The 27411-nt window shown below is 38.9% G+C and overlaps 1 protein-coding gene across 2 annotated transcripts in view; it reads right to left on the bottom strand.

Annotated features, from left to right (window-relative positions):
• Positions 1-285: 285 nt before the first annotated feature.
• Positions 286-27411, bottom strand: part of LOC126293651 (F-box only protein 28) — an 86119-nt gene continuing 58993 nt past the window's right edge. For both annotated transcript variants that reach the window (XM_049986933.1, XM_049986932.1), the window contains exons 5-7: positions 20566-20779; positions 15960-16116; positions 286-4196 (exon numbers count right to left, since the gene is read on the bottom strand). In XM_049986933.1, the coding sequence (XP_049842890.1) occupies positions 3546-4196; positions 15960-16116; positions 20566-20779 (1022 nt within the window). In that variant the 3' untranslated portion in view covers positions 286-3545. The remainder of the gene's footprint in view (positions 4197-15959; positions 16117-20565; positions 20780-27411) is intronic.

Here is a 27411-nt window from a genome sequence, read left to right as displayed (position 1 = left end):
CACATATGGTATGTTTCAAAGTGAAAAGCATTTTCAGAGTTACACAAAGCTGTCCGATTATGCTTATTCCCACGATAAACTCATGACCCCATTTCTGAGTTCTCTGTTGACAGTTCAGTAAATAGACACCTGAATGTCAGTTTTGGCATAATTAAGGTGTGTTTCTTTCCAAAAGCACGGTTATGAAACTTATCTCGCTAACTTACCTCCCAAAAAATATAACTTCACAGAACCATACAGTTACACACATCACTGACAGAGTGGGTAAAAAGCAAAACAAATAAGTTCATATTTAATATATCCAGTTTATTAGAGATCATAGTAGTATGTACATACACACATCCATGCTTGTATGCTCAACTGTTGAACTAAAATATCTTGTACAATTCACTTTCTTTGTGTCATGGCTTTCATTTAAAGATATATCAGTAGACTTCAAAATATAAAACTGAGTGCCCCATCTCACTGCAACACTTCTACTCAAGCAACACACACACACACACACACACACACACACACACACACACACACACACACACACACACACACACACGAGTGGGATCATAAAATATATGTACGTATATTTATATATATATTTTTAAAGCTCTACTTTCCATGTACACATGTATGTAACATAACTATCACGTGCCCCTGGAAATAAAGACTGGAGAATCGATCCACATACATATTGACCTTAAACACACAACATCTGAAAACATTTTGCAATACAAGTAAAAAGTGAGAATAAAATCTTTTTTAAATTTTTCAAGGTCACTTCTAGACAAACGTTATAGTAGTCTTACAACTCTACCAATCAAATTTATCCCTTTTGGTCTCTTCAATGTGCATCACTCATATAGTCAAACCACTACTCATATCATGTACTTTATTAACATACATTATGTTACCACTAATTAAAATAATGTATGTTGCTCTATATTTCAGGCCACTGAAGCAAATATCTGCCAGTGGCACTAACAAAAATATTTTTAAGTAATTCCTTTGTGCTGGTCTCTAAACTGTGGTACCTTTGTAACAAAAACTGGGATGTGCACTTCCCTTCCATCTATCACAGTAATCGAAATGTAAATTCATGACCGAACAACATTCCTCAATATCGACGAGCACCTGCCTGAATTGTGTACAACAGCGAGAAATTTTACTCTACAGCTTACAAGCTAGGTCAAAAATTACAAAGGTGCCACAGCTTAACGAAGTGACCAGTCTACAACAGGATGATAGTTGTGGCAAGTACAGTAAGTAGGCTACAATACTTTTTTAAAATTTGTGGTGCACCTGTTCTGATATTTGTACAAAATAAAGAGTTCGTATTTTCTGCATGTACAGATAGAAGAAATCCTATCATAGAACACACGTTACTGTCAACATAAGAGCTTGGAAGTTAGGTTATATTCTGAAGAAAAAAGAAAAATACTGTATTGTGATGGTAAATATAATGTCTAATATTCACATGTTTATACAGAATTTATTGTTAAACACTCACAGTAAACTAACCACACAGCAAACATGTTTTGGAGAAACTGCTGGCAATATAATACTACAGTTACAAAAAGTAGGTACTTATAGTAGTCCACACATTTTCTTATTTATATTACACACACACACACACACACACACACACACACACACACACACACACACAGAGAGGCAGTGCCTAAAAGTCAGTAAACACTTTACCTTCCACAAAATGTCACCAACCTCCATTGAGAGGTCCAATTCAGGCAGCAACGAACCATTTTACACAAAAATAAACATTTCTCACACATCCCTGACTGCCTATGATGCTAAGGGATGCATTTTATCATAAAATAAACACTGCTGAAGCACAACTGTCAAAAAGTTAGAAAGACTTAAGAAGCTTTTTGCATACAGATGACTATTTCCTGTTTAACATCAAGCAAAAAACTGCACGAGCAGGTACTGCAAAGGTTGTATATTGAAACAGAACTCTCACACTCGTCTTGCTACAATCAAGCTACAACGATCAAATTGTACGCAAGCAACTGTGTAAAAGCTGTTAACATTTAGCAGATGAGATTCTTTGCTGCAAATAAATATTGTAGTGTTGTCGATTGTATTACTGCCTAGTGCATTTTCGTGCACACAAAAGTCTAACAACTGGCTCAGTTCAGTACAACAACTATGACTTTCCTTAAAACATTTCTTCAAGCACTAATATACTACAGAAAAAATGCGTAGCCCAATGATTCCTTAACCAAATAAATAGTTTTGTAACATGGCAGAACTCTTATAAAACCTTACAGGCATATTCCCTTATCAAGTTTCCTAACAAAATATTTCCTAACGTAATGATTTCTTAAGGCATAAATTTATTTACAGAGATGTTTTCTTTGCTCACTCCAATCAAAAGCTATGCTTCAATGTAACTCACGTTTTGCAGAATAGTAAAATCACAGTGCAAGGAGTAGTAGAGCATCCACACACCAAAATGACCATTTCTCCTAAAATTTGTCAGACTAACATTTCTAAAAATATCTATATCTTCCATCATTAAAGAATGCACGTACCACTTGCCCTTTGTTTTTGAATTTTATTATGCACAACAATGTGGAGCATTTGTTTAGCCAAAGTCCTGTTCTAGCAGGTGCAGCAATACAGAGTTTTCGAAGGTGCGCCTCACAGTCTTCTATCCTACCAAGAAGTTATTCTGAATTTTAAGCCACAGTTTTCATCTCTCACTTATACAAGTAACAGCACACTGTGTTAATGTTGATCATTTTTAGACAATTTCAAGTTTTTATCTTGTGCATCTCATTAATGTGTGAGCTTTAATTTACAGTGCACCAGTTTGTAGAAGTGAGGGCTAAAAGTTGCTGCCTAAAATCATTGGTAGCAATCTCAGTTAAAAATTTTTAATATCTGTTCAACGACCAGATATATCGTGCACATTAAAACAGGCCAATTGTGAAACCAATGTTAGCTTCCTTTCCAGTTTCCTCAAAAACTGTGCTAATTTCGTTTACTACGCCGGTAGCAGGGAGCACGAGAGTTTTCAGTCAACGCGTGATAGTTCCAGTTTGGCCAGAAGCAGGTAGTATTGTGCACATGTGTAAACAGACTTTTACATTTATTTGGTTTCACAAGTTTTATCTGCCACTAGCACCGTTCTCTTTTGAAGTGAAGACTTGTCTGCTTATTAGTGAAACTACACAGATTTTGTCACCTTCTCACAACAGCTATTAAGCTACAGACTGTAAGTGTAGTGACACAGTATTAATCGACTTGTCACAGATATTGTGAAGGTTGCGGGTGGGATACTGGGGTTTCCTACAAAGATGGCAAAAATACTATTCCTACTGCTCCACAGAATTTCTCGGAGTTTCGACACGATAATGGGATGGAACGGTTATTTTGCTTAGTACAATGAGCAAACCACTTAAAAGCACATTTGCAGACAAACTGCACTTTCCTGCAGAGGTGCGATTTCAGACTCTAAAATCTCGTGCTCCCGACCCGGCAGAGAACGCCACAAAACCTCACGAGAGAGAGAACGACCCCACCCATTACTGCACCTTCAGGCGCTTCCCTCTGCACTTGGACAGGCGGCGGACCCGTTTCGGCGAGGCCGATCCGTCTGCATCGTCGGTGCTGGGGGATCCGGGCCGCACGGCCACAGGCGTCATGGCTGCCTCTTCCTCCTGGAGCTCGGACGCAGTGTCACCACCCGGTGCCCTCCTCTTTGTTGCGGAGGGACACGCCCGGCACGCGACGGGGGTCGCTAGCTGCACGTGAGCCGCCTGACAGGCCGGCGACGAAGCTCCCGCAACTGCGCCAGATGTGGCCACCTCCGCTTCCTGGGACGCCGAGCTCGCACCTGCCGATATCGGGGGTTGCCGCAGCTGCGTCTGTGGCTCCTGCAGCTGCAACTGCTGGACCTGCACCTGCGGCTGGGGCTGCTGCAGCGGCACTTGCTGGGGCGCAGCATCGGTCGCGTCCGAGGCGGGCGCAGGCGGGTTGTTGACGGAGCCCGCGATAGGTACGAAGTCGACGGCGGCGAGGTCCAGCCCCTGGGGCAGTGCGCCCTGGTTGGCCAGCGCCTGCAGGTCCTCCGGCGGTGCGGGCGCCACTGCTACACCGCACGACACGCAGAGTGGCAGGTTCGCGGGAGACTTGGAGCGCCAGTATTGCAGCTCTGTCTTGCACTTGTTCAGCTCCTTAAAATGTACGAGTGTGACAACCTTTTTGTCCACATTCGTAGTAAAACATACAATAATCATCTAGGCAAATGTATAATGAAGACTACCCGGAAAGTACTGTCATTACACTGTACTATTTATTATTTAGTATACAGGGTGGTTCAGCTGTCCCTACTGGTGTTATTTTCTGCAGCCTGTAATGTTACACCCAGCCTTCAAAAACCACGAGTGAAATTTCCATTTTCTCTCAGTTGCTATGCAGAAACTATTATCCCAACAGAAACAATGAACGAGACTTTTTTGTAGGAAATTTAATGTTGTTAAATTTTGTACTGGGATATGTTTCTGCTGGAGGTCACAGTAGTAGAGTTATTCAAGAAAAACACACCCAAGTCATCTTCAAACTATCTACACCCCCACCTCCCCCACCCCCCACACGTGTCTCACCAGTCATGATTTTTAGTATGTTATTTATGGCACTCTCTCTCTTATCACTGTATAAATTTTCTAACCATATCAACTATTTCCAGTGTACACTGAAGCACCAAAGAAACTGGTATACGCATGTGTATTCAAATACAGAGATATGCAAACAGGCAGAATATGGTGCTGCAGTCAGCAACGCCTACACAAGACAACAAACGTCTGGTGCAGTTAGATCGGTTACTGCTGCTACAATGACAGTCTACCAAAATTTAAGTGGGTTTGAACGTGGTGTTATAGTCAGTGTACGGTCGATGGAACATAGCATCTACAAGGTAGCGATGAAGTGGGGATTTTCCCATATGACCATTTAACGAATGTACCGTGAGCACCAGTAATCTGAAACATAAAATCTGACATCACTGCAGCCGGAAAAAAATTCTGCAAGAATGGGGCCAACAATGACTGACGTGCAATCCTTCTGCAAATTGCAGCAGATTTCAATGCTGGACCACCAACAAGTGTCAGCGTGCAAACCATTCAATGAATGGTCATCGATATGGGTTTTAGAAGTCGAAGGTCCATTCGTATACCCTTGGTGACTGCACGACGCAAAGCTTTATGCCTCGTCTGGGCCCATCAACACAGACATTGCATTGTTGACGAGTGAAAACATGTTGCCTAGTTGGATGAGTCTCATTTTGAATTGTGTTTAGTGGGTCGACTTGTACGGGTGCGAAGACAACTTCACGAATCTATGGAGCCTGCATGTCAGTAAAGGACTGTTCAAGGTGGTGGAGGGTCTGCAATAGTGTGGGGTGTGTGCAGTTGGAGTAATATGGGTCTCCTGACACATCTAGATACGACTGACAGGGGACACGTACGTAACCATCCTGTCTTATCACCTGTATCCATTCATGTCCATTCTGTATTCCGACAGACCTGAGTAATTCCAGCAGGACAATGCGACACCCCACACATCAAGAATTGCTACACAGTGGCTCCAGGAACACGCTTCTGAGTTCAAACACTTCCGCTGGCCATCAAACTCCCCAGATATGAACATTATTGAGCATATACGGGATACCTTGCAACGTGCTATTGAGAGACCTCCACTGCCTCATACTCTTATGGATATATGGACAGCCCTGCAGTATAAATGTTGTCACTTCCCTCCAGCACTATTTCAAACATTAGTTGAATCCATGTCACGTTGTGTTGCGGCCATTCTGCGTGCTACACGATATTAGGCAGGTGTACCAGTTTTTTGGCTCTTCAGTGTATGATAACCATGTAGGTGAAAGCAATGAATTAAAATTTGTACCAACATCGCTATATAAACTCAAGTCTCCTGCTTACTAGGCGCATGCGCTATCTGTTACGCCGTTCTGGCACTGCAGGTATCACAACTGCACGGACTACCCTATAGTATGTCACCCTCACCCATAGAAATTTCAACTTGGGCCTCAGCCCATTGTTATTCCCCTTCTAACTCACATCAATATTGCCAAGGCTCTCTGATATTGGAATTGTACCAATGAGCAAAATAGAGTTAATCCCCCCTGTACCTCAGACATAGGTGACGATATCAACCATATAAAGGTGGTATTCCTGATACGTACCTGTATTGAGTACCACCTTTACCTATGATAGTTATTTAAGCCAAAGCAATGAATTAAAAGTTGTACCAGCACTGGGTTTTGAACCCGGCCACACCATTTACTTCCTACATCTGACCTTTCTGGTCTCTACTGAGTGGGCAGTGTAGTCTGTTGTTCTGTTAGTATCATTAAACCAAATGTGTCTGTATCTATTTACATTGACAATTCAGTTCAAACTTAATAATTATAACGACTGTTTCATGGGCACAAGGCCAAATGAATACTATGATGTAATCATTTTGTGGTTAAAATTCACAGTATGTTAGTTTGTGATAAACATCAGTTTTACAATTTGTAAGGGTTCAACTAAATCAATTGTGTACTAAGGCATCAATGAAGCCAAAAAGTGGGAAATTGTTTTTGCGATATTTGTGCAGTGATGGGAGGGAATGGCACGAACAATATACTAGAAATCCTGACTGGTGAGGTATAAGCGTGGGAGTGCAGATGTGTGAAGGTCAGTTTTCTACCTTTTTCTTGACTGACCTATGGCTGCCAGCAAAAACACACCTTTGTACAAAATGTAACTACATTAAATTTCCAACAAAAAAGGTCCTGTTCACATTTTCTGTGCATAGCAAGCAAAAGGCTATGAAAATCTGTCATGTGGTTTTTTAATGCCTGATGTAAAATTGCAGGTTGCGTAAAACGGCATTGGTGGGAGCAGCTCGATCACCCTGTATGCAGAACACTATTATATTATGTTTGGGATGTAAGGTAGTGTACTAATGAAAAATACACGAAACAGAATGCCACTGTTTTACATATATGGTACAATAATTTGGTAATGAGAAGTTCTGGTAGAATATAAATAATTAATATCAATATATATTACAAAAATAAGTGTACAATATGCCTGCTTCTTAAACTAAGAAACGTGTCCCACTGTGATCAAATGAGTTACGATGTGGTAGCCCCCTATCCCCCGTCCATGAAGAAGGCTCGTTTTTACCTGAAGGGCATGCTTTTGAAGATATAAAGGCTCGGTAGTATTGTCCTCCAGAACATTCGGGAACACAGCAGAACATTCCGCAATGTTCCACAATGATCCTAGATGTTCAGGAATAGTCTGGAACATTCTCGAACGTTCAGGACCGTCCCATATCATTGTGGAATTTTCCAGAACACACACTAATGTTGTGCAATGTTCTGGAACATCGTGGACCAGTCGAAGGCTTTTTGCTATGTTATGGAGTTCACAACTAGTGGTGCTGTCCTTTGAGTACACAAAGCAAGACCCATCGTGGGTTTGAATGTCAGTTACTTATCAGTGACGAACGGAGGAACCGAAAAATTATTGCAATGAGTGAATAAAAAAACATATTGAAGTGAGAGTAATTAAAGTGATACAGCAGTGACTGAATAGAAATCTAAAATAAAGTGTGAAGAATGTGTAAAGTGTACCTGGTGTATTTGTGAACAAAAAGTTGATCCGATTTATATTTTAGACAAAGCCCTAATGTAAACAACCAAGAGAGCTCATCCATTCTGGAGCAAAATTGGGGAGGGGGGGGGGGGGGGGGGGTAAGAGGGGGGGGGGGGGCAAAACTACTAAGAGCGTGAAGCACGTTTAAGTTCCCAATGAATGAGAATGGGCACCTTGAGAAGCAGACAGACCGAGAATTCAATCCAGCCCAGGAAATATCACCCTATGGCAAGTGCAGATGAGGGAAAGTAAACAGCAGAACATGACAAATGAAGCATCCCACTACAGCCCAACAAAACATAACAAACACAAAAACGTCGTAGTTAGATTAAAAAAAAAATGGATGAAACATGCTAATTCTGCAACACACAAAAATCAGTAGACACACACCAAGATTCTGTTGCACAAATGGAAAAATTCGGTGACCACCACTGAAAGCACCTCCATGTAATTTTTACATTATATGACCAGGGGAAACTCCAGAATGAAAATAATTTCTTCAAAATATGAAACCGTACCATGCCTGCTTGCAAATGACTTCTTTTGCTGTCACTCCTTTCAATGTTAACAAAGATGTAATCGATTACGTTTTTTCCCTCCATGGAAAAATCTATCACACCATGGGATCGTTGCTGCCACTACCAATGAAGACCATAAATTTATACAGGTATATTTCATCCGAAATGAAGAAACAGGAACTGATCAACAATGCAAAAATATCAGTGGATTGGGATGGTAAGCAGTCCGAGATGTACAGAGAATCTTATAGGAATACGATTAACTGAGTTACATATTCAAACAGCACTAGACTGAATGATGACTATGAAGTTATAATTTGAGCCGACAGAAGACCACATGGAGAATTACCATTGTTGATTTAACACAGCTCAAATAGGCTAAGTCGCCATCATAATGGCGAACAATGGAAACACAAGCTGTGACAATTGTAAAATGACGGAGAAAAGGATTGCAACACATTGCAGAGACACACCGCTGATATGATGCCCTCCAATATCCATTGATATTTCTGTACAGAGAAGACAGATAGCATTTTAATGTGAAAAAAATCCAATCCGAACAAGCAAACAGGCAGAGGAACAAACACAAATATGACTTCCAAGGAGTTCTATGCTTACCGCTTAATGATCAGAGACAATGTAACAATACTCGCCGTTTATTCCAACAGTTTCTGGTAGATATGTACGCAAAAAGGGAAGAGGAAGGGATGCTTTACATTAGACTGAATCAGAAAAAACTATGCATGAAAAAATACATCCACCTTTTACCCTCATCGCATATACGAAGTCCGAGACACGTGCACAAATACACTCAAGATGCCACGACCTTTATAGGAAAACATCGATGACATGACCTCTTTACAACAATCACATGCAACTCATCGTGGCCAGAAATCGAGGAACAATTAAGAAACTGAGAAGCCTCCCTGTATCGATATGACATAATAGCCTGAGTTGTCACAAAAACAAATTACATTTCTTGAAGTCATCATAGCCCAGTAACGCCAAATTTCCCTACACTGTCCTAACATAAATGTTCATTGTACGTACCATATTTATTCCTGTGGTTATTTCATACAGTAGTGTTCTTCTGTTAGTGCTGACATCTCCATGAAAATGCCATGATGAGAGCTAATGGCTGAAATTTTGTATTCTCAGCACACTATTGACACTGCGGATCTCTGAACATTGAATCCTCTAACGACTTCTGAAATGGAATGTCCCCTGCATCTATCTCCAACTGTCATTTCACATTCAAACGCTGTTAATTCTTATTGTGTGTTCTTAGTCATGTCATGTTGTGTTGTTGTGGTCTTCAGTCCTGAGACTGGTTTGATGCAGCTCTCCATGCTACTCTATCCTGTGCAAGCTTCTTCATCTCCCAGTACTTGCTGCAACCAACATCCTTCTGAATCTGCTTAGTGTATTCATCTCTTGTTCTCCCTCTACGATTTTTACTCAAAACGCTGCCCTCCAATGCTAAATTTGTGATCCCTTGATGCCTCAAAACATGTCCTACCAACCGGTGCCTTGACTAAACCTTTTCAAATGAATTACCTGAGTACGACTGACAACCTCTGCCGATGAACTGCTCTTTTATACCTTTGTACGTGATACTACCTCCATCTGTTTATGTGCATACCACCATCCCATAACTTTTGTCGCCTCAGTGTAGCTCTGAGCTGTAGAGATTATGATAAAAAATGCCCCATTGGCACAGATGCAGAAATTCTTGTGGGTGTGCCCAATTGTAGTGAAGAGGACCACATTGCTAGTTTTGAATAGCTCTCATTAGTAGTCTTCCGAATTTACTGTCCTTACACATAATCAAGAAATGAGGCATCTTCAGCACACCAAAACACATTTCCGGCTGTCAGCTAAGGGGGCTTTTTTCTTCACAGGTGGAGACATTATAACCCCAGACCACTGACTACTGTTTTGCGTGAGTGTTAGATGGCTACAAAGCTGGAGGTAATGACTGTAACTGGGAAACTAGAAGCACTGCAAGGCCTGTATACAGCAAATTCTCAAGCATTACGAACACAATGAGAATGCACAACACTGACCCTACTTGGAAAACGGTGCATATGTCAACTTGCTTACAGCCCATTCCCCAAACATCTACACCAAGTAGGAAGTATTGACACCAATCCGCGACTGTGGAGAACAATGACCTGCCAATCACGATGTGTTCAGTTATCTCCCTTTCCACGCATGTTGCCCCGTAAGTGTAAGTTTCACTACCTTTCTGTCATGAGGCTAAGCATGCTTGTTTTTCAGATTTCTGCCACTATCTTGTCTGCGAGGTATAACATTTTTGTCAAGCAAGAAACATTTTACAAAGTGAATGTTACCAATAAAATGGAAAATAGTTTAATTGAAGCCTAGTCTGCCATGCTCAAAGAGTAGATGCTATTTCAATACATGAAGCGTCAGTGACACTTCCGTTTTATTCTTTGTAGGATATATGTACTAGCAGCTGTGTACGAGTAATTGCAAAATGCGACTTCAGTCTCTAGTATATTAGCAACACAACTTTTGTCGTATTAATGTAACACATCACAGAGGTATTGGTTAATAGGTATGTTGAACCAAATTTGTAGATATTTATTTCTATGATTTTAAATCTGAAATGATGGATACTGCCTCTGCTTTAGGTCTTTCTTTCACATGTTACTCTGGACAGTATTTTCCAGATTATGTAAGATCGAAAGTGGTACCAGTTCGTCACTTTTACGGAACTTAGAATTTTATTTTGAAATATAATAAACGGTGAATAACAGTAAATATTAACTGCTATGTGTTTACTTTTTCCCTCTACAAACAGTATTTGCCCACTACAACTACTATATCTAAGAGGTAAGCTAAGAGGTGTATGATCTTTGCCCTTCTAAAAACTGCTGCATTTTTTCTGAACTTGTCTTTCCTTCTCAAACAAAATAAGAAAGACTTAAGGCCCTAGGATATTAAAAGGGGAATTAGAGCTAACAATTCAGGACCTCTGGGAAAAGAAGATTGGGCTGTGACAGTTTGCCAGAGACTGAACTACTTCAGTGCAGTTTCAATAATCAGATTGACTGAGATAGTAAACAGAATTTATGGTAAAGGAATTTGACCCCAATATCTACTTGAGACTATTCTACCATTTTTACCTATAAAGTGAATCACAAAAGAATGCAAGGATTTTTGTTTTATCGATCACATCACAATGGCTGTTAAAAAGTCATACTAAACATCAGTTTAGGTTTAGAAAGGGCGAACACTAAATGCAGTAGGTTGTCTGAGGATGGTTGGAGAAAATTGTAGAAATAAAGTGGTGTATATTTGACTTTTTGAGTGGGGAAAAATTAATTCAATGGAGTCAATCGATGAGCAGTCAGAAAAAAATGAGCAATGGAAGAGGGTTAGGTAAGGATAATCATTGTTACTGAAGTTGTACAACATTATAAGTGCTAGGAGGTTGATAGATACACAAACAAACACAGAATTCAAGCTTTCGCAACCAACGGTTGTTTCATCAGGAAAGAGGGAAGGAGAGGGAAAGACGAAAGGATGTGGGTTTTAAGGGAGAGGGTAAGGAGTCATTTCAATCCCAGGAGCCGAAAGACTTACCTTAGGGGGGAACAATGGACAGGTGCGCACACGCACACGCACACACACACACACACACGCGCACACGCACACACACACACACACACACACACACGAGCACGCGCACACACACACACACGAGCACGCGCACACACACATTTTGCTGCTTGTCAGTGTGGCAGGGTTCCAACAAAAGTAATAGTACAATGTCTGTAGCATACTGTCTCTGCTTATGAAAATAGTCGAAACATATAAGAACAACCACCGTAATGTACTCACTAAGTGGCAAGGGCACATAATACACAGTTGTAATCAGCAAGCTTTCGGAGCCAATGGCTATTTCTTCAGGCAGAAGGGTTGAAGGGAAATTACCAATCACAACTGTTTATTACATGTGTGTTCTGCCACCAGTTGGTGAGTAGATTTTTTATCTATCCAGTTACATAATTTTGTCAATAATTGACTGTTTTGTTGCACAATCACAATTTAATTATATAGTTTCTTTTATAACATGAGTAACAAAATAAGGTTTTCACATTTCTGAGATGGAAATTGGTATAAAAGCACACAGTGTTCTGTTGTGGTACTGCATTAATAGTAGGTTGTCCAACCTCCGTTCTTCCTATTACCTCAAAAATTATCTTCAGCATTGATTTTGCTGTGGTTTAGTTCTTGTAGTGAAATTGTCGCCTATTCTTTCCTTTTTGCACTTTTCAACTCACACATGCATTATCTTGTTGAAGACTTTCATTCCCTACGTCTCCTGGTACTGTTCTCAGATCATCCTAATAATAGTGAAATACATCTGGCCATTTAAATTTTAAACTTCTCACCACTGAAGATAATATCATACCATTCACAAATCCACACTATACTTTTCAGCAAACTTCCATCTATCATGTTTACGTATGGATGTGCAGCTGTTTCTCGAAGGCAAAATCTTTATCATTTTACAAAATTTGTTTTAGACATTAAGCAGTAATCGAAAACTATGAATCTACTTGTAGTGCCCTTTTTGAAAAATAAGGTGTACAGACGTGTCTGATCCATATGTTGTTATGAAAGAATGTATACATTTTTCTGTATATGTGTAATGTAATCTAAATTTTCCTGATAATGTCCGCAAACTTTTTGTTATATGGACAGAAAATAAATAAATAAAAATAATTTTTTCCTAATATGCTAACTGAGTGTCATAAGAAACAAATTGAATAGTTACAGCCAGTTTATTAATGAATAATTTCACTTGAGAATTTAAGCCTCAGTCTACTTTCAATTAACTGTTGTACAACAGAGGCTACAGTATAGGACTAAAGTAAAGCAATTTCATTTTTCAAGTTTGAGAATCAATCACTGGAAAAAATTCAAATCTAAAGAAATGCACAAAGTAAGAGTGCAGAAGTTTTATTTATTTTACATATAGCTTGGAGAACATGGCTGTTTGGTTTGGCACGTATTATAGTATTTGATTCTGTTCAAGTCAGTAAAAAAGGATCAGTTGTTCAGACATTATGAAATCCAATTTTCAAAATAAGTAATGGCAAAGTAAAAAGAGCTTGCTGTTCTTTTTTTTTTTAATTTCTTTGATGATGTTATGCTGAGGTCACTGAAAGTCATTGTTTACATAACAAAGTTCAGTACTAACAGTTTAATTACATATTTTCTAATCATTACGCGATTGCCTTTTTCAAAATTTAATGCCAAACATAACGTAAGAGTGACCACAGTTTTCTTTATCATTACACACTCACAACGTGTAAAAATCTTGTACAGGATTTTGGATGTAAACTGCCCTAGTGGGCTGGCGACCGTTAATTACTTCCTTTTCATTCATTAGTGTAACTTATGGATTCATAATCAGTGGTTTCCTTTTCTGTTCAGTGTTGTTTGTGAGTGAATGCACAAAATAACTTTCATTTTCCAAATTATAGGCCTGTTTGGTTTAATTATTTTTAGTAGACTTTCCATCAGAAGGTGATCCATCAGAAAGGTCAGTTGTACACTTTCCTCCTACTTATCGGTGTCACTCCTTTGGGAAAGACAGCCTTATACAATTAGAAAAAAATCCATTAGGCATACAAGTGATCCATGGTCATATTTTATATCGCAAGCAGGATAGGCCGATTGGTAAGAGGGAGGTTACAAGCAGGTCACCCGAGTGATTTGTAAGCAATCTCTTCTGTAGACTGATTGCACTTCCCCAGTATTCTGTCAATAAACTGAAGTCTATCACCGGCTTTACACAAGACTGAACCTATGTGATCATTCCATTTCATATCCTTACAATGTGTTACAACCAGGTATTTGTAAAAGTTGTCTGATTCCAACAATGACTTACTGATACTATAGTCATAGAATATTACATTTTTTGTTTTGTGAAGTGCAAAATTTTACATTTCTGGACATTTAGAGCGATTTTCCAATCTCTGCACAGTGTAAAAATCTTATCAAGATCTGATTGAATATTTATGCAGCTTCTCTCGCACAGTACTTTACTGATAATGGTGTCTGTTTCCTATCTGCAGTAAAGGAGAGCGCGCGCGCGCACACACACACACACACACACACACACACACACACACACACACACACACACATGCACACACACACATGCACACACACACAAGATGATGTCTTGTTATATATTGTACTACTGACAGCAAATGTGATAGCATTTGACTGCATGCTGGATCTCTCATTATTGCATATACACTGTGTACGACTATCCCAGCCAACAAAGTTACTTTTCCTACAAACATCCACGCCTTTATACAGTTTTCCACTAGAGTGTGGGAATGACAAACATTATGATAGTAAACCTGAATGTAGTAATAATTAACAAATCTTACAAAGAAAAAGGAACAGGTAAACTCCTTTCTGTATCTGAAGTTTAATGACATGAATCAAAGCTGTACAGCAGAAATAAGATATCTATGGGAAAGAGAGAATTTGCAAAGGTGAAGTCATTACTAAAAATTAAGAATTTCAATGGAGTTGAGGAAAAAATTTGCTACATAAGAGGTGTGGAGTGTAGTCTTATACAGCAGTGGATCATGAACCGTTAGAAGGAATGACAACGATTAGAAAGTTTTGAAATGTGGTTGTGGAGAAAAATGCTCAAAGTGAAGTGGACTTAAAGACTTAAGAATGAAGAAGTCATGAAAACAGGGGACAGGTTTCTGGAAGAGAATAAAATCCTGTCCAGGGCAAATGCTGAACAGGAATTGTCTGCACTAAAGAATTATAGGGGGAAAAGTGGCATGAATGAAAGGAAGAAGCTAGGAAGGGAATTGGAATGATTAAAGACTTCCAGAAATGGACAAAAACACAAACAGATGAAGGAACATGATCAAGACACTGAGAGCTTCCAGTTTGAATGTGTCATAATAATAATAATAATAATAATAATAATAATAATAATAATAATAATGGCGTGTGACGATGGTGCAAATCTTTCGATTTGACGCCACTTAAGCGACTTGGGAGTCGATGGGAATGAAATAATGATGATTAGGACAAGACAAGACAACACAACACCCAGTCCCTGAGCGGAGAAAAATCTCCGACCCAGCCGAGAATCAATAATGACATATACACTAAAATAGAACACTATCTCCATGTATCCCACAGGACCTGAGAAGGTTTCTGTGTCCTCTCCGCCCTCCCCTCAATTTTTTTTTCTCCTTCCAACACTTTACTCCCCTGAAGAGTTTCCAAATGCATTGGTGCCTGCCTACCTGGATGTGTGTAATAAATCATCTTTTATTCATTCAATGCATCGTACATCCTATGCCATGAATGAAAGAACTTTTATGGATGACAAAAGTCACTGCTCTTCCTTATACACTATTAAGATTGTGTTTTATCTGCTACTGCATATTAAGCACTTCTTGTAACATTGAGAGTAATATCATTTACTTTTATTGCTTCTATTAATTTTAGCTGGAGCTGTTGCTCCTGAAGGTTAAGTACTTACAAATATTCCTAGCAATACAAATGTAGAAATACAACAATTAACATAAGCTAGATATAAAGTTTTAATTTAGTGAATCTACAACTTGGGTGAGACACTAAGTTTATCTTGGCAAATTTCTGTCATATAGGGGTCATTTGAAATAAAAACAGCTAGCTCATTAAAAATTTAACAATGCAGTGTGCGAACCTGCAGCAATGTACTGAATTTCCGTGAAGTTTCTTCGTTCTTCTTGTCATTCTCATCAAGTCTTGCCGCATAGTCTAAAATCTGTTTCTGCTGGTCAGCTATCTTATTCTTGCAGTTCCGCAAGTCACGACGCATCAGCGACAGCTGGCTATTGTATCTGGACAGACATAACAAGCTCTATTGTAATATCACATGGCTTTGAATACATGTTCACAAACGTAAGAGGCAGGAATAATAAATGTAAAATAATAATAAGGTAAAAGACAATTCTTAGTATGAGTGATGACTACTGTTACACCAAGATCCCATCTGGAGAATACAAAACTATGTTTTTTACAACTGGTGAATATGCAATAAACTAAAACTGAAAGCACAGAAAACAGGCAACATGAATTTTTAGCTTAAACAGGAGACAATAAGATTATTACATAGGTTGCATAAATACAAAATGTATTGGTAAAGAGGGTTTTGATGGCATGTCAATGCAACAGAATTTCATCTGGGTTATTGCACATTAATAATGGGGCACGCCCAAAACTTAGGAAGGCATATACTCTCCTCCCATCTTCCAATGAATTGATGTTTGAACATAATGTTTAATAATTTAAATGTTCAGTATGTACCAATTGCATAAAGCATCTCCTTGACACTTTTAAGTAATGAGATGGTACAGAAATGGATGAGAGCTTTAAAGGTGGCTGTATGAATGAGCATAAGGAATGAAGCAGGCAACCTTCAGTTACTAATGACAGTTAGGTGGAGAAGGTTGATGAAACAGTAAGAGACGCTTCATGATTTTGACGTTGTGTGGTGAGTTTCTTTTTCATCATCACGAAGTTTGCTTTATGTGATTGTGACAGAATGTTTAAACTATTGAAATTTATGGTCAGGTGCTGATACCGACTAAGACGGTACTCAATGCTGGTTCTATGATGTAAGTGCTCCAATACTGATGGGAATTATGTAGAAAGTTAAAGTAAATGCTTTCACATGAAAATAAAATTGCTATGCTAAGTCTGCTTGTCTAATTTTTATTTCAAACTGTATGTAACTAATGGCCTAGTTAACCGAACCATTCACTGAAATATTTATGAAGAACAATTGAACAAAATGCACATACATGGAGATAAATTAACAACTTTCCTTCCTAAACAACTTAGTAAGCACTGAAAGTATCTTAGTAATATCTGAATACTTATGGAAAAGAGGTTTCAGCTGTGCCCCATGAGCAAAATTTTGGCAGGATCAACTTGAACCTCATTTATATATTGTAAGGCTTCTGAACTGCAATGATCAACCATCAGTAATAGACTTCCACACATTGCACATGTTACAGTGTATTTATATCCCTGTTAAGATTTTAATATTTTATGGTGGAAATTGAAAATAAATGTAAATTTTTGTTAATATCACATGTAATCCAAATGAGGATGTTAGCCAAACATTTACAGCAAACTGACAGATAGTTTTAGAAATTGTTATCATAACAACTTCATAGAGTTTCAATTCAATCCATGAAATATGCCAGAGAATCTTGCAAGTCCGCAAAGGGATACTTAGTTTATCACCTGCCTCAAGCACAAGGTGTCATAAAATGCCTTGAACATTTGTACCTTTTAACTGACAATTTGTGTGATATGCCACTCTGCTTACACCTATTGGAGATTATGACTCCCCAACAAGAAAGATAGTGTACATGTACCCACTGAAAGGTTTATTCAATTTTGTATGTAGTTTGAAAATATCATCACAGTGAATGTACACATGGACGGTTTATGGGACAATATGTTTTATGGATACCTTTACATACTACGGATACGTTAGTGTAATGCTGGATACAGCGAAAATCATATGATGAGCTTACTTCCTAAGCTTTCATGGGCATAATACAAATTCTGGAGGAGTTGACATCTTCAAAAAACTTTGAAGACTGCCCAGAAACAAAACTAGCTGACAACTGATGTCCATTCAGGCAAGTCAATTAAATGCATGTACTTTTCAATTCATTACATAAATTTCATGTTCATTTGGTGCATATGACAAAGTAACTTTTACTTCAATGGGTCATGAGCAGAACTGACATTTTGTGGCAGAATCGGTGAACTGAGGGAGCAACTCTCCTAGTCACTATGATTAAATGTTAATTGCATTTGTACAAAAATCAACTAATGTGGTATCTACACATAACTACCACTTAGTATTGGCTTGCTTGCTTAAACAAGGCTTGTAAAATTTCAGAGGATTATTTATTAGTACATATACTGTTAAGTTACTTTGAGAAACTTGGGCTACAGTTTAAATAATGCATTTTCAGTTGCATTGTATAATAATAAATAAGCAAGATTACGTAACATACTGTGATACCAACAAAACTGTTCTAAGACAAATTCATGCTTCAAATTTTTGATCAGTGACACACAGGTGTAGCTAATGAGTTACGCGAAAAAGAATTTAGAGGGAACAATTTAATACAGAATTTTAGTGGCCTTTATACTCTCCATTTGGGATAATTTTTTTAAACTCTCAAGCCCTTACAATGCAGGATAGTAACCAACCCTCCTTTCTTTCTTTAATGCAGGTTTTTAAAAAATATGTATAGTCAAGCTGGGAAACCTCAAATTGACCTAGAAAAGCTAACAATGCTATAACGTACGATTTTTGGAATATTTTCTCACCCTCATGTCACCAACTTGTGTCCTTACAAACTGTCAAACTGTTATTTTTGTAAGTTTTATCTCGCAATTTTGTGAATTTTAACAATGTAAATTTAACAAGTTCTGTTTCTCTGACCTATTTACTACAAGACTACTGTGGTAAGATAAAACTAAACACTTTTTGCTTAACATGTTCAAAACCATTTGCTCTTTCAATATCTTCACACGAAAGGTTCACTTGCTAATGATAACATAAGCTGGTGGCCTGAGAACACAAGACGATATTTAAAATCTTGCATTGTATGCATATGCTGTAGCTTACAGGCTTTTGTAGGCCAAGTTTAAGCTGTTCCCAGGCTTGATAGACTGCAGTGTCTTAAATTTATCATTTCTACTTCCTGTACGCCAATGTGGTACATTGTAAGCAGTTATCCTTTACATCCTGTATATGAGGTGTGATCAAAAAATAGCAGGAATTTAATTTTGCAAGCTTTCTATATCCGATTTTCAAAAAATATTGTTGGTACACGTCTTCCTCATGTATATTTTCATTTTCAGCTCTCCTGCACATTTAGTTTACTTTGACATTCAGAAACGTTATACGTTTTCAAGGGCTCAGTAAATTTTTACTTTCAAAAAAGATGGATCCAAGAATTTGAATTAAGTTTTGCTTGAAAAACACAGTAAAGTGCAGCCCTGCATTCAAAATGCTGACTGTTCCTTTTGGCGAATTTACTATGAGTAAGACAAGTGTTTATGGTTGCTATAAGCGTTTTGAAGAGGGTCGAGAAGATGTTGAAGACAACAACTGCCCTAGCACATTTATTACTGCAAAAGAAAATGTTTCTGGGGTGGGAGGGGGAGGGGGCACGGGGGCAACCACCATCATACAGATTGCTGATGACGTCGACAAGTCAAGTCCTTTAGCTCCTGTCACATGTATTTTTAGTACGTTTTGGGCATGAAATAAGTAGCACCAAAATTATTGAACTTCAACCGAAAGTGTTTTGTAGACATCGTTCAAGAACTGCTGAATGAAGCCAACAATAACTCAGAACCTTGGAAGAATGTTAAAGCAGGAGACAAAACTTGGGTATTCTGGTACAATGTCAAAATCAAGGCCGAATCGTCCCAATGGAAACTGCCTGAATAGCTAAGAGCGAAAAAAATTTGACAAGTTCGATCACATGTGAAAGTTGTTCTCACTGTTTTCTTCTATCACAGCTCTATCACAGCTGGATAGTACGTCACAAGTTCCTGCCTTGTGGTCGTATGGTCAATAAGGAATACTACCATGCATTTATGCTCTATCTGCATGAAGCAATCTGAAGAAAGTGACTAGAACTGTAGCAAAATCACTTTAATAAACTGCGGCATGATAATGCTCCCACTCCTATCTCAATGCTTGCTTATGTTATTTATTGGCAAAAAACAAAACTGTTACATTGCCTCAGCTACCATATTTGCCAGACATGGCCCCCCTGCAACTTCTTTCTATTCCCAAGGCTGAAGAGAAGCATGAAAGGATGTCATTTTGGCACCGCCAAAGGGAGAACAACACTATCACTGACGGAGTTGAAAATTTAAGAAAAGCGACTTCCAGAAGTGCTCCCGAGACTGAAAAAAAGCAATGGCAGGAAAGTTTTATATCTAAGGGGCATTTCTTTGAAGGAGACAAAGTTGACAACTAATAAATACAGTATCTTTAAGGGGAAAAGTTCCCGTTTCTTTCTGATCGCAACTTGTATAGCTAGGTCGAAGGTAACTGATGCAGGGACAGTTTGGGTCAGACTAGAGTTGTTAAAGAGTTTGAAAAATTGACAGACAAAAACCCTCCAGAACTCTGAGATCAACAAGTCACAATCTTGACAGTTTGAGTTACTTAGCGTGGCTTATTTGACTGACACATATGCCTAGAGGGTAAGCTCAATGTGAGTGCAGTTGACCATTACCTCTTCATGCCCTGCTTGATCTTGCGGATGCGCTTGCGCAGCACCATGTTTGACTGCGGGGGCGGGTCGCTCAGCTGGTCGTCCTGGAAGCACATGGCGGCAGCTGCTGCGGCAACTACAGACGCGGGGTCATCACCGTACATGTGGCCATCGTCACCGCCCGTGCGGCTGCTACCGGATGTGGAGGCGCTGTCCAGCACCAGGTACGGCTGATCTGCGCAAACACACACACACGCAGCATGCATCAGTACAACAAACGTGGTAGCCGACAGTCTCACACAGTGTGAAAATGAATATCACAGCTCAAAAACTTCTGGAACTAGAACCCAGAACCTTGTCTTTCATGGTCATCAGACTGACTGCACAATCCATGCAAGTCTCGCTTTTACAGCTAAAAAAAGTGAAAATCATTTTGGCAGACATAAATAAAGTAATATTCAATCGATTTTACAAGTAGAAAAATAGGAACAGATGTGGATATTAAGTCGTGTATCAAAACTAAAAGTTTAACTTGGTGCCAGATGTAAATTGCTGGTTCATGTGGTTGCCAGTTGGAGTCTCCTGCTGTTAACTAACTTACTCATTACCCAGTGTGCATTGGGTCGAGATGGCAATAAAGCGACTAAAGGCATTCACCTTTTCAACACGTGAGATTTTGTTACAATAAGGTCGTGTCATTTTAATTTTTGTCACAAGTACAGTACTGCATGTTGTACTGCTCTGCCTGAGGCACTAGTTTTTTATGTAAGCAGAAATCTGCAGGTTGCTGTGTTATCAACATAACTGTGCATGTCAGATAATGAATAAATAGGTGAGTGAGGTAACTGCACTGCGGAGACCTATAATGATAACCATATGAACTATTAACTTGCAAGTGGCACGGAGGTGAAGAATTTTGAGGCAAATTTAAGAATTACCCCAAGTTTCTACCTTGATTCACAATATTCATTCGTAGTCTTTCGAAACTGGTTAAAACTTGTTTAAACACCCTGTATTATGACAATGCATAGAAAGTTTTGATAGCACCTTAGACAGAAAAATGGTTGCCTTGTAACATTTGTTGGAGCACATGCAGGGCAAACGTATTTCACTATGGAAAGATAGGTACTGCCTACAGGAAAATTAAAGGCATTTGGAGAACAGTGAAGCAACTGTGTGGACGTCAAGAGCTCAGGTGGGAAACCTGCCCTACACAAAGAAGAGAAAGCTCAAAGGTGGAAGAAATATACAGAGGGTCTACACAAAGAACATGAACTTTAAGGCAATACTGAGGAGGCGAAAAGAGATACGATACTGTGAGAAGAATTTGACAGGGGAATGAGAGACCTAAGTCAGACAAGGCCCCTTGAGTAGACAACATTGCATCATAACTATTGATAGCCTTGGGAGAACCAGTCATTTAGTGTGTATGATGTAGGAGACAGGTGAAATACCCTCCAACTTCAAGAAGAATGTAATAATTCCCACTTCGATGAAAGCAGCTGCTTACACGTGTGAATATTACTCAACTATCAGTTCAAAAATGTATGGTTGTAAAATGACAACATGAAGTCATTACAGAAGAATGGAAAAACTCGCAGAACCCAACTTCGCGGAAGATCAATTTGGATTCTGGAGATATGTAGGAACATGAGAAACAATATTGACTTTATGACTTATCTTAGAAGAGCGAAATGACTTATCTTGGAAGAGCGGTTAAGGAAAGCAAAATCTATGTTTATAGCATTTGTAGATTCAAACAAAACTTTTGACATAGTTGACAAACACTTTTTGAAATTTTGAAGGGAGCAGGAGTAAAATACAGGGAGCAAAAAAAAACAGCTTGTTCAGCAACCAAACAGCAGTTATACATGTTCAGTGGGCATGAAAGGGACACAGTGGTTGAAAAGGGAGTGAGATACGGTTGTAGCCTATTCCATGATGTTATTCAACTTTTACACCAAGCAAGCAATAAAAGAAATCAAAGTAAAATTTGGAGTAGGAATTAAAGACCAGAAGAAATAAAAACATTGAGGTCTGCAGATGACACTAATTTTGTCAGAGACAGCAAAGGACTTTGAGGAGTAGTTGAATGTAATGGGCAGCATCTTGATAGGATGACATAAGATGAACAACAAAAGCAAAACAAGGACAATGGAATGTTGTCCATTTAAATCAAGTGATGCTCAGGGAATTATACAAGGAAATGAGACATTTAAAGTAGAAAATGAGGTTTGTTGTTTGGACAGAAAAACAACTGATGACGGCTGAAGTGGAGAGGATATGAAACAGACTGGAAATGGTAAGACAGTGTTTCAGAAGAAGAGAAACTATTTTACCTGTACTTAAGTGTTAGGAAGTCTTTTCTGAATGTATTTGCTGGAATGTAGCCATGTTCAGAAGTGAAGCATGCATGATAAACAGTCTTGACAATAAAAGAATAAAAGCTTTTGAAATGAGGTGCTTCAGAAGAATGCTGAAGATTAAATGTATAGATCGTGTAACTAATGTAGAGGTATACAATAGAACTGGGGAGACAAATTTGCAGGACATCTTGATTAAAATAAGGCATCAGTTGATAGGACAGATTGGGACATCAAGAGACCATCAGTTTAGTACTGGAAGTACGTGTAGGGGTGACCATCGTAGAGGAAGACAAATAAACGAATAAAGTAAGCAGATTCAGAAGAATGTAGGTTGCAGTAGTTATTCGAAGATGATGAGGCCTGCTCAGGATAGAAGAACACGGAGAGTTGCATCAAACCAGTCTTCAGACTAAAGACCACAACAGGGAGAATCATTTGGCTATTGCTCAACATCTAAGAACAAGGTTAAAAGGTCTACCTCATAGGAAGCAGATAGCACTTAAATTATGTTTTCGTTATGTTGGTAGTTGTTAATGATTGATAACGATTGTCAACATTTTAGCTGAAAGCTTTTGTGTGAGTGTGGCTTTTTAAAGTGATTACTTTAAAACTGGATGAACTGGAAATAACTTAGCACTGATGACTCTCTTGGATTGCTAATCACAAACGACAACTCGTCCAATGTTGATGAACGGTAAGGAAGGGTATGTTAATGTATCCATCGATTAAAAAATGAGCAACCAAATTATCAGGTCTGATTAAAGTGTGCGATTGGAGAAGTGAGGTGGCAGGATCAAATCCTGGTCGGGCCATGGAAATTTTCAGTCTGCCTTTTATCTTTTCTTCACCTCTACATGACATGAGGAGTCAACAGGAATGACTTGGGGTTCAGATTCCATGTTAAACACTATGTCCTGTTCCCCTGGTTGCATAAATGCTGTAGGTTAGGGACTCTAAAGTTAATGGACAGTTGCCCAATCTAAATACTTGCACTCCATTGAGCCACACAAATTGTTATAGTAAGCGAAATCAAATGTTGTACTTTTAAGATACTCCAGATGAAACTTTTCCCGAAATTGATAGGCTGAAAACTAGGAAGTGCAAAGTATTAGCTTGTTCCTGAAAAATCGTTACTGCAAGCTCTGTGGGATGCAAATACTACTTATCAAAGTGTTTCCCATATTGTCTCTCAAAGGATACAGCAATAACTAGGAAAAAATCTGTCATCTATCTTTTTTTTTAAAAAAAAAAAATATGTGAGAGGAGTATAAAAAACAAACAGAATCGATCTTAAAGCAGGACAACATACTTGCTCATAAAGGCGCTTCAAAAGAGAAAATTGAAGGGTAAATATAGCAAGGGAAATACTGACAGAATTTAAATAATTTAGGAGTAAAGGAGACCATTCACCTAATAGCAGAAGCATTGAATGTCGACAAGCACACACAAAATAGAATGAAAACTTTGCTAGCTTTCAAAAAAAATGGCTCTGAGCACTATGGGACTCAACTGCTGTGGTCATCAGTCCCCTAGAACTTAGAACTACTTAAACCTAACTAACCTAAGGACATCACACACATCCATGCCCGAGGCAGGATTCGAACCTGCGACCGTAGCAGTCGCACGGTTCCGGACTGCGCGCCTAGAACCGCGAGACCACCGCGGCCGGCCACACCTGTGCACCTACACTGAGCCAGTTCGACACACACTAGGGAGGTGTGTGTGTGTGTGTGTGTGTGTGTGTGTGTGTGTGTGTGTGTGTGTGTGTGTGTGTGTGTGTGTGCGCGCGCTCTCTCTCTCAATGCTTCCGCTATTCAGTGAGCAGTCAGGCACCTCAATGCTTCTGGACCCTCAGACTTTCACTTCAGAGATGAAACCTAACATGTTTTGTTTGTTTGGTGTTTAGGCTTGATACCACTGGACTAAATGTATTGCAAGAAGGAGAGTATATAAAAAATTAGTACGGCTTCACTGCCAAGTGGAAAACTTTCAACCTTGATTTCTTATTGTTCCACTTCATAAATTGAAGACATATGTATGTAACAAAATGTAGAAATGTGTCACAATTTTTTTCAGGGAAGGCTGGCAACAATGCTCTGCTGCCTGGTGACATGAGCTCTTTGTTCAAGATTTGAAAATAACGCATCTCTGTGACTGAACATACAAGAAAAGTTCTTACTGACCACAAATTTCAGTGGCATTTCATTAGATTTATTATGTAATTAAATAGCTTATTGTTTCATGATAAAGGAACCATCTCAACTTGTTTACGTGTTTGGACCTTTTTACGACAACTTCTCCTACTGAAGGAGTTATTAACATTATTTCTCGATTTACAAGGAATTGAGAACTGTATTTAAAATTTAAAGAATAACAATAACCAGCACGATCCATGCAAGTGAAACACACAGAATGTGGACGAATTACTGTACCACTACACATTTTAAATGCATCAGTTTTTATGTTTCTTAGATTTTAAATCTGACTTTATACTCTGTTAATCTGCCTCCTCTTATATTTTTATTACAAATATCTTAACTACACTTATCTAGGTTTATTTTATGAACTCCTGCATTTTTTTACTTTACTGCTAAGAAATCACAGCAGCACATAATGAAACCACTGTGATCTTTGTAAACAGGATAATCTTGTTGGCAAAACAGTGTACAAGATTATCAAGAAGTTATGTTCTTTTACATTTCTTCCATTAAATATGCAACATGCTTTTACCAAACCTCCATATCTTCTTGGCAACATGTTTTATGAGCTTTACTAGGGGTTTGCAGTGTCTTATGCTGAGAGAAAGGACTGGTTATGTGAAAGAGATGGAAAAATAGTAAATACTGAAAGGTAATAGACAGCAATTGTGTTACAGAAGGAGTGAAGGAGACAATGGCTGGCTGAGAGAAAGATAGGCATACAGTGGTAGTGGAATACAGCTGACAGGACAGAGCTACAAAAAGAGTGAAGAAGACTCCACGAACAGCGCAGTATGAAGACAAGGAAAATGTGGAAGTGGGTGAGAGCCAGTCATAATGACAGACACAGCCTATGACAATGAGGAAAGGAGGGGGGAAGAGAGAGGGGGAGGGGGAAGAGGGAGGGGTGAGAGAGAGAGTGTGTGTGTGTGAGAGAGAGAGAGAGAGAGAGAGAGAGAGAGAGAGAGAGAGAGAGAGAGAGAGAGAGAGAGAAGTGTTGGTGGGCTGAATGAGAGAGAGAACAGGCAAGTGGGAGTGCATGGGTATGAGTGATTCAGTGATGGACTACTGGGGATGGGAGAGTTACAGTTCAGGGAGTTTGTGAGAGTGAAGCAAAATCCATCTTAAAAAGATTTTGAATATGTTCAACATGCCATTTTTGTAGGTGCTGAAGAATGCAGAATGAGGCAGTCTGTTTTTTTAAGCAGGAGCATACTCACTTTTTGTACTCTGACAGGAACATTTTTCTGCTGGTTCAATAAGATGATCAGGGGAATAGCTCACACATAAGTAGCAAAATTATCACTAAAGTGTCATGTAGTCCCTGTGTTTGCGATGAGGAAACAGTTGTTGCTGGAATGGAAACTCAAGGAAAATGTATTGGTACCACTGTACAAACATCAAAATATTGTGAAGTATACGAGGGAGGAGACTACATTTGACTAAGGAAGTTATCTGGATGCGAGAGGACAGCTTAACTCATCTTTTTACAAAACAAATAAAATCAAAGGAGGAAAAACAAGACAACTGTGAAAGTGCAGCATTCAAGACAATGTGGCTATGCTGAATATGAGCTATGAAAGGACACCTAATCCTAAGAGATCCTAGTGCAATCTGTCTTCTGAAAGATTTCCTTGAACTTCAGTATTCTCTGTTCAGAGCTTGGAGTGCTTTTTCCTGCACACTGTATCCTACTTATTTCTTCTCCCTCTCACTCTTGTAACAACACTAAACTCTGAATTTTTTAGTCAAAGAATAAAAAAAAAGTTTGTTCAACCAAAGGCAAAAACAAATTCTGTCTTGTTGAAAGGACAGTGTGCAAGAATGACTAAAATGACGTTTCCTTGAAGTAAGCCAACTCTGCAATGGAATGAAAAATAATAAGATACAACAATGGCAGAGTGTACTTAGAATTTTTTACCAACACATTGAACATCTGAACACATTAGGGGCAAATTAAAGCCAGCCGGCTTCAACTGTTCCATTTAACTTTATTTACAAACTACTGCACAAATTCTGCCTTATGGCAATCATGGGCTGTCTTGCCATCAAAATTGTTCGACTATAAAGTGTCACTAGGTTAAAATCACACATAAATGCAAAGGCAGAGAAAGGAAGGAGGGAGTAATTAGAGAGAGAGAGAGAGAGAGAGAGAGAGAGAGAGAGAGAGAGAGAGAGAGAGAGAGAGAGAGAGAGAGGGGGGGGGGGGGGGGGGGGGAGGTGTCAATGTGTCTTCAATATGTCAGAAGTACCTTTTCCTTTAGGCATATATTTGGCTGGAATGATTTATCAAACTATCAAGT

Source organism: Schistocerca gregaria, chromosome 10 (genome assembly GCF_023897955.1).
Source record: "Schistocerca gregaria isolate iqSchGreg1 chromosome 10, iqSchGreg1.2, whole genome shotgun sequence".
NCBI lineage: Eukaryota > Metazoa > Arthropoda > Insecta > Orthoptera > Acrididae > Schistocerca > Schistocerca gregaria.
This window is presented reverse-complemented; position numbering and strand designations above follow the sequence as displayed.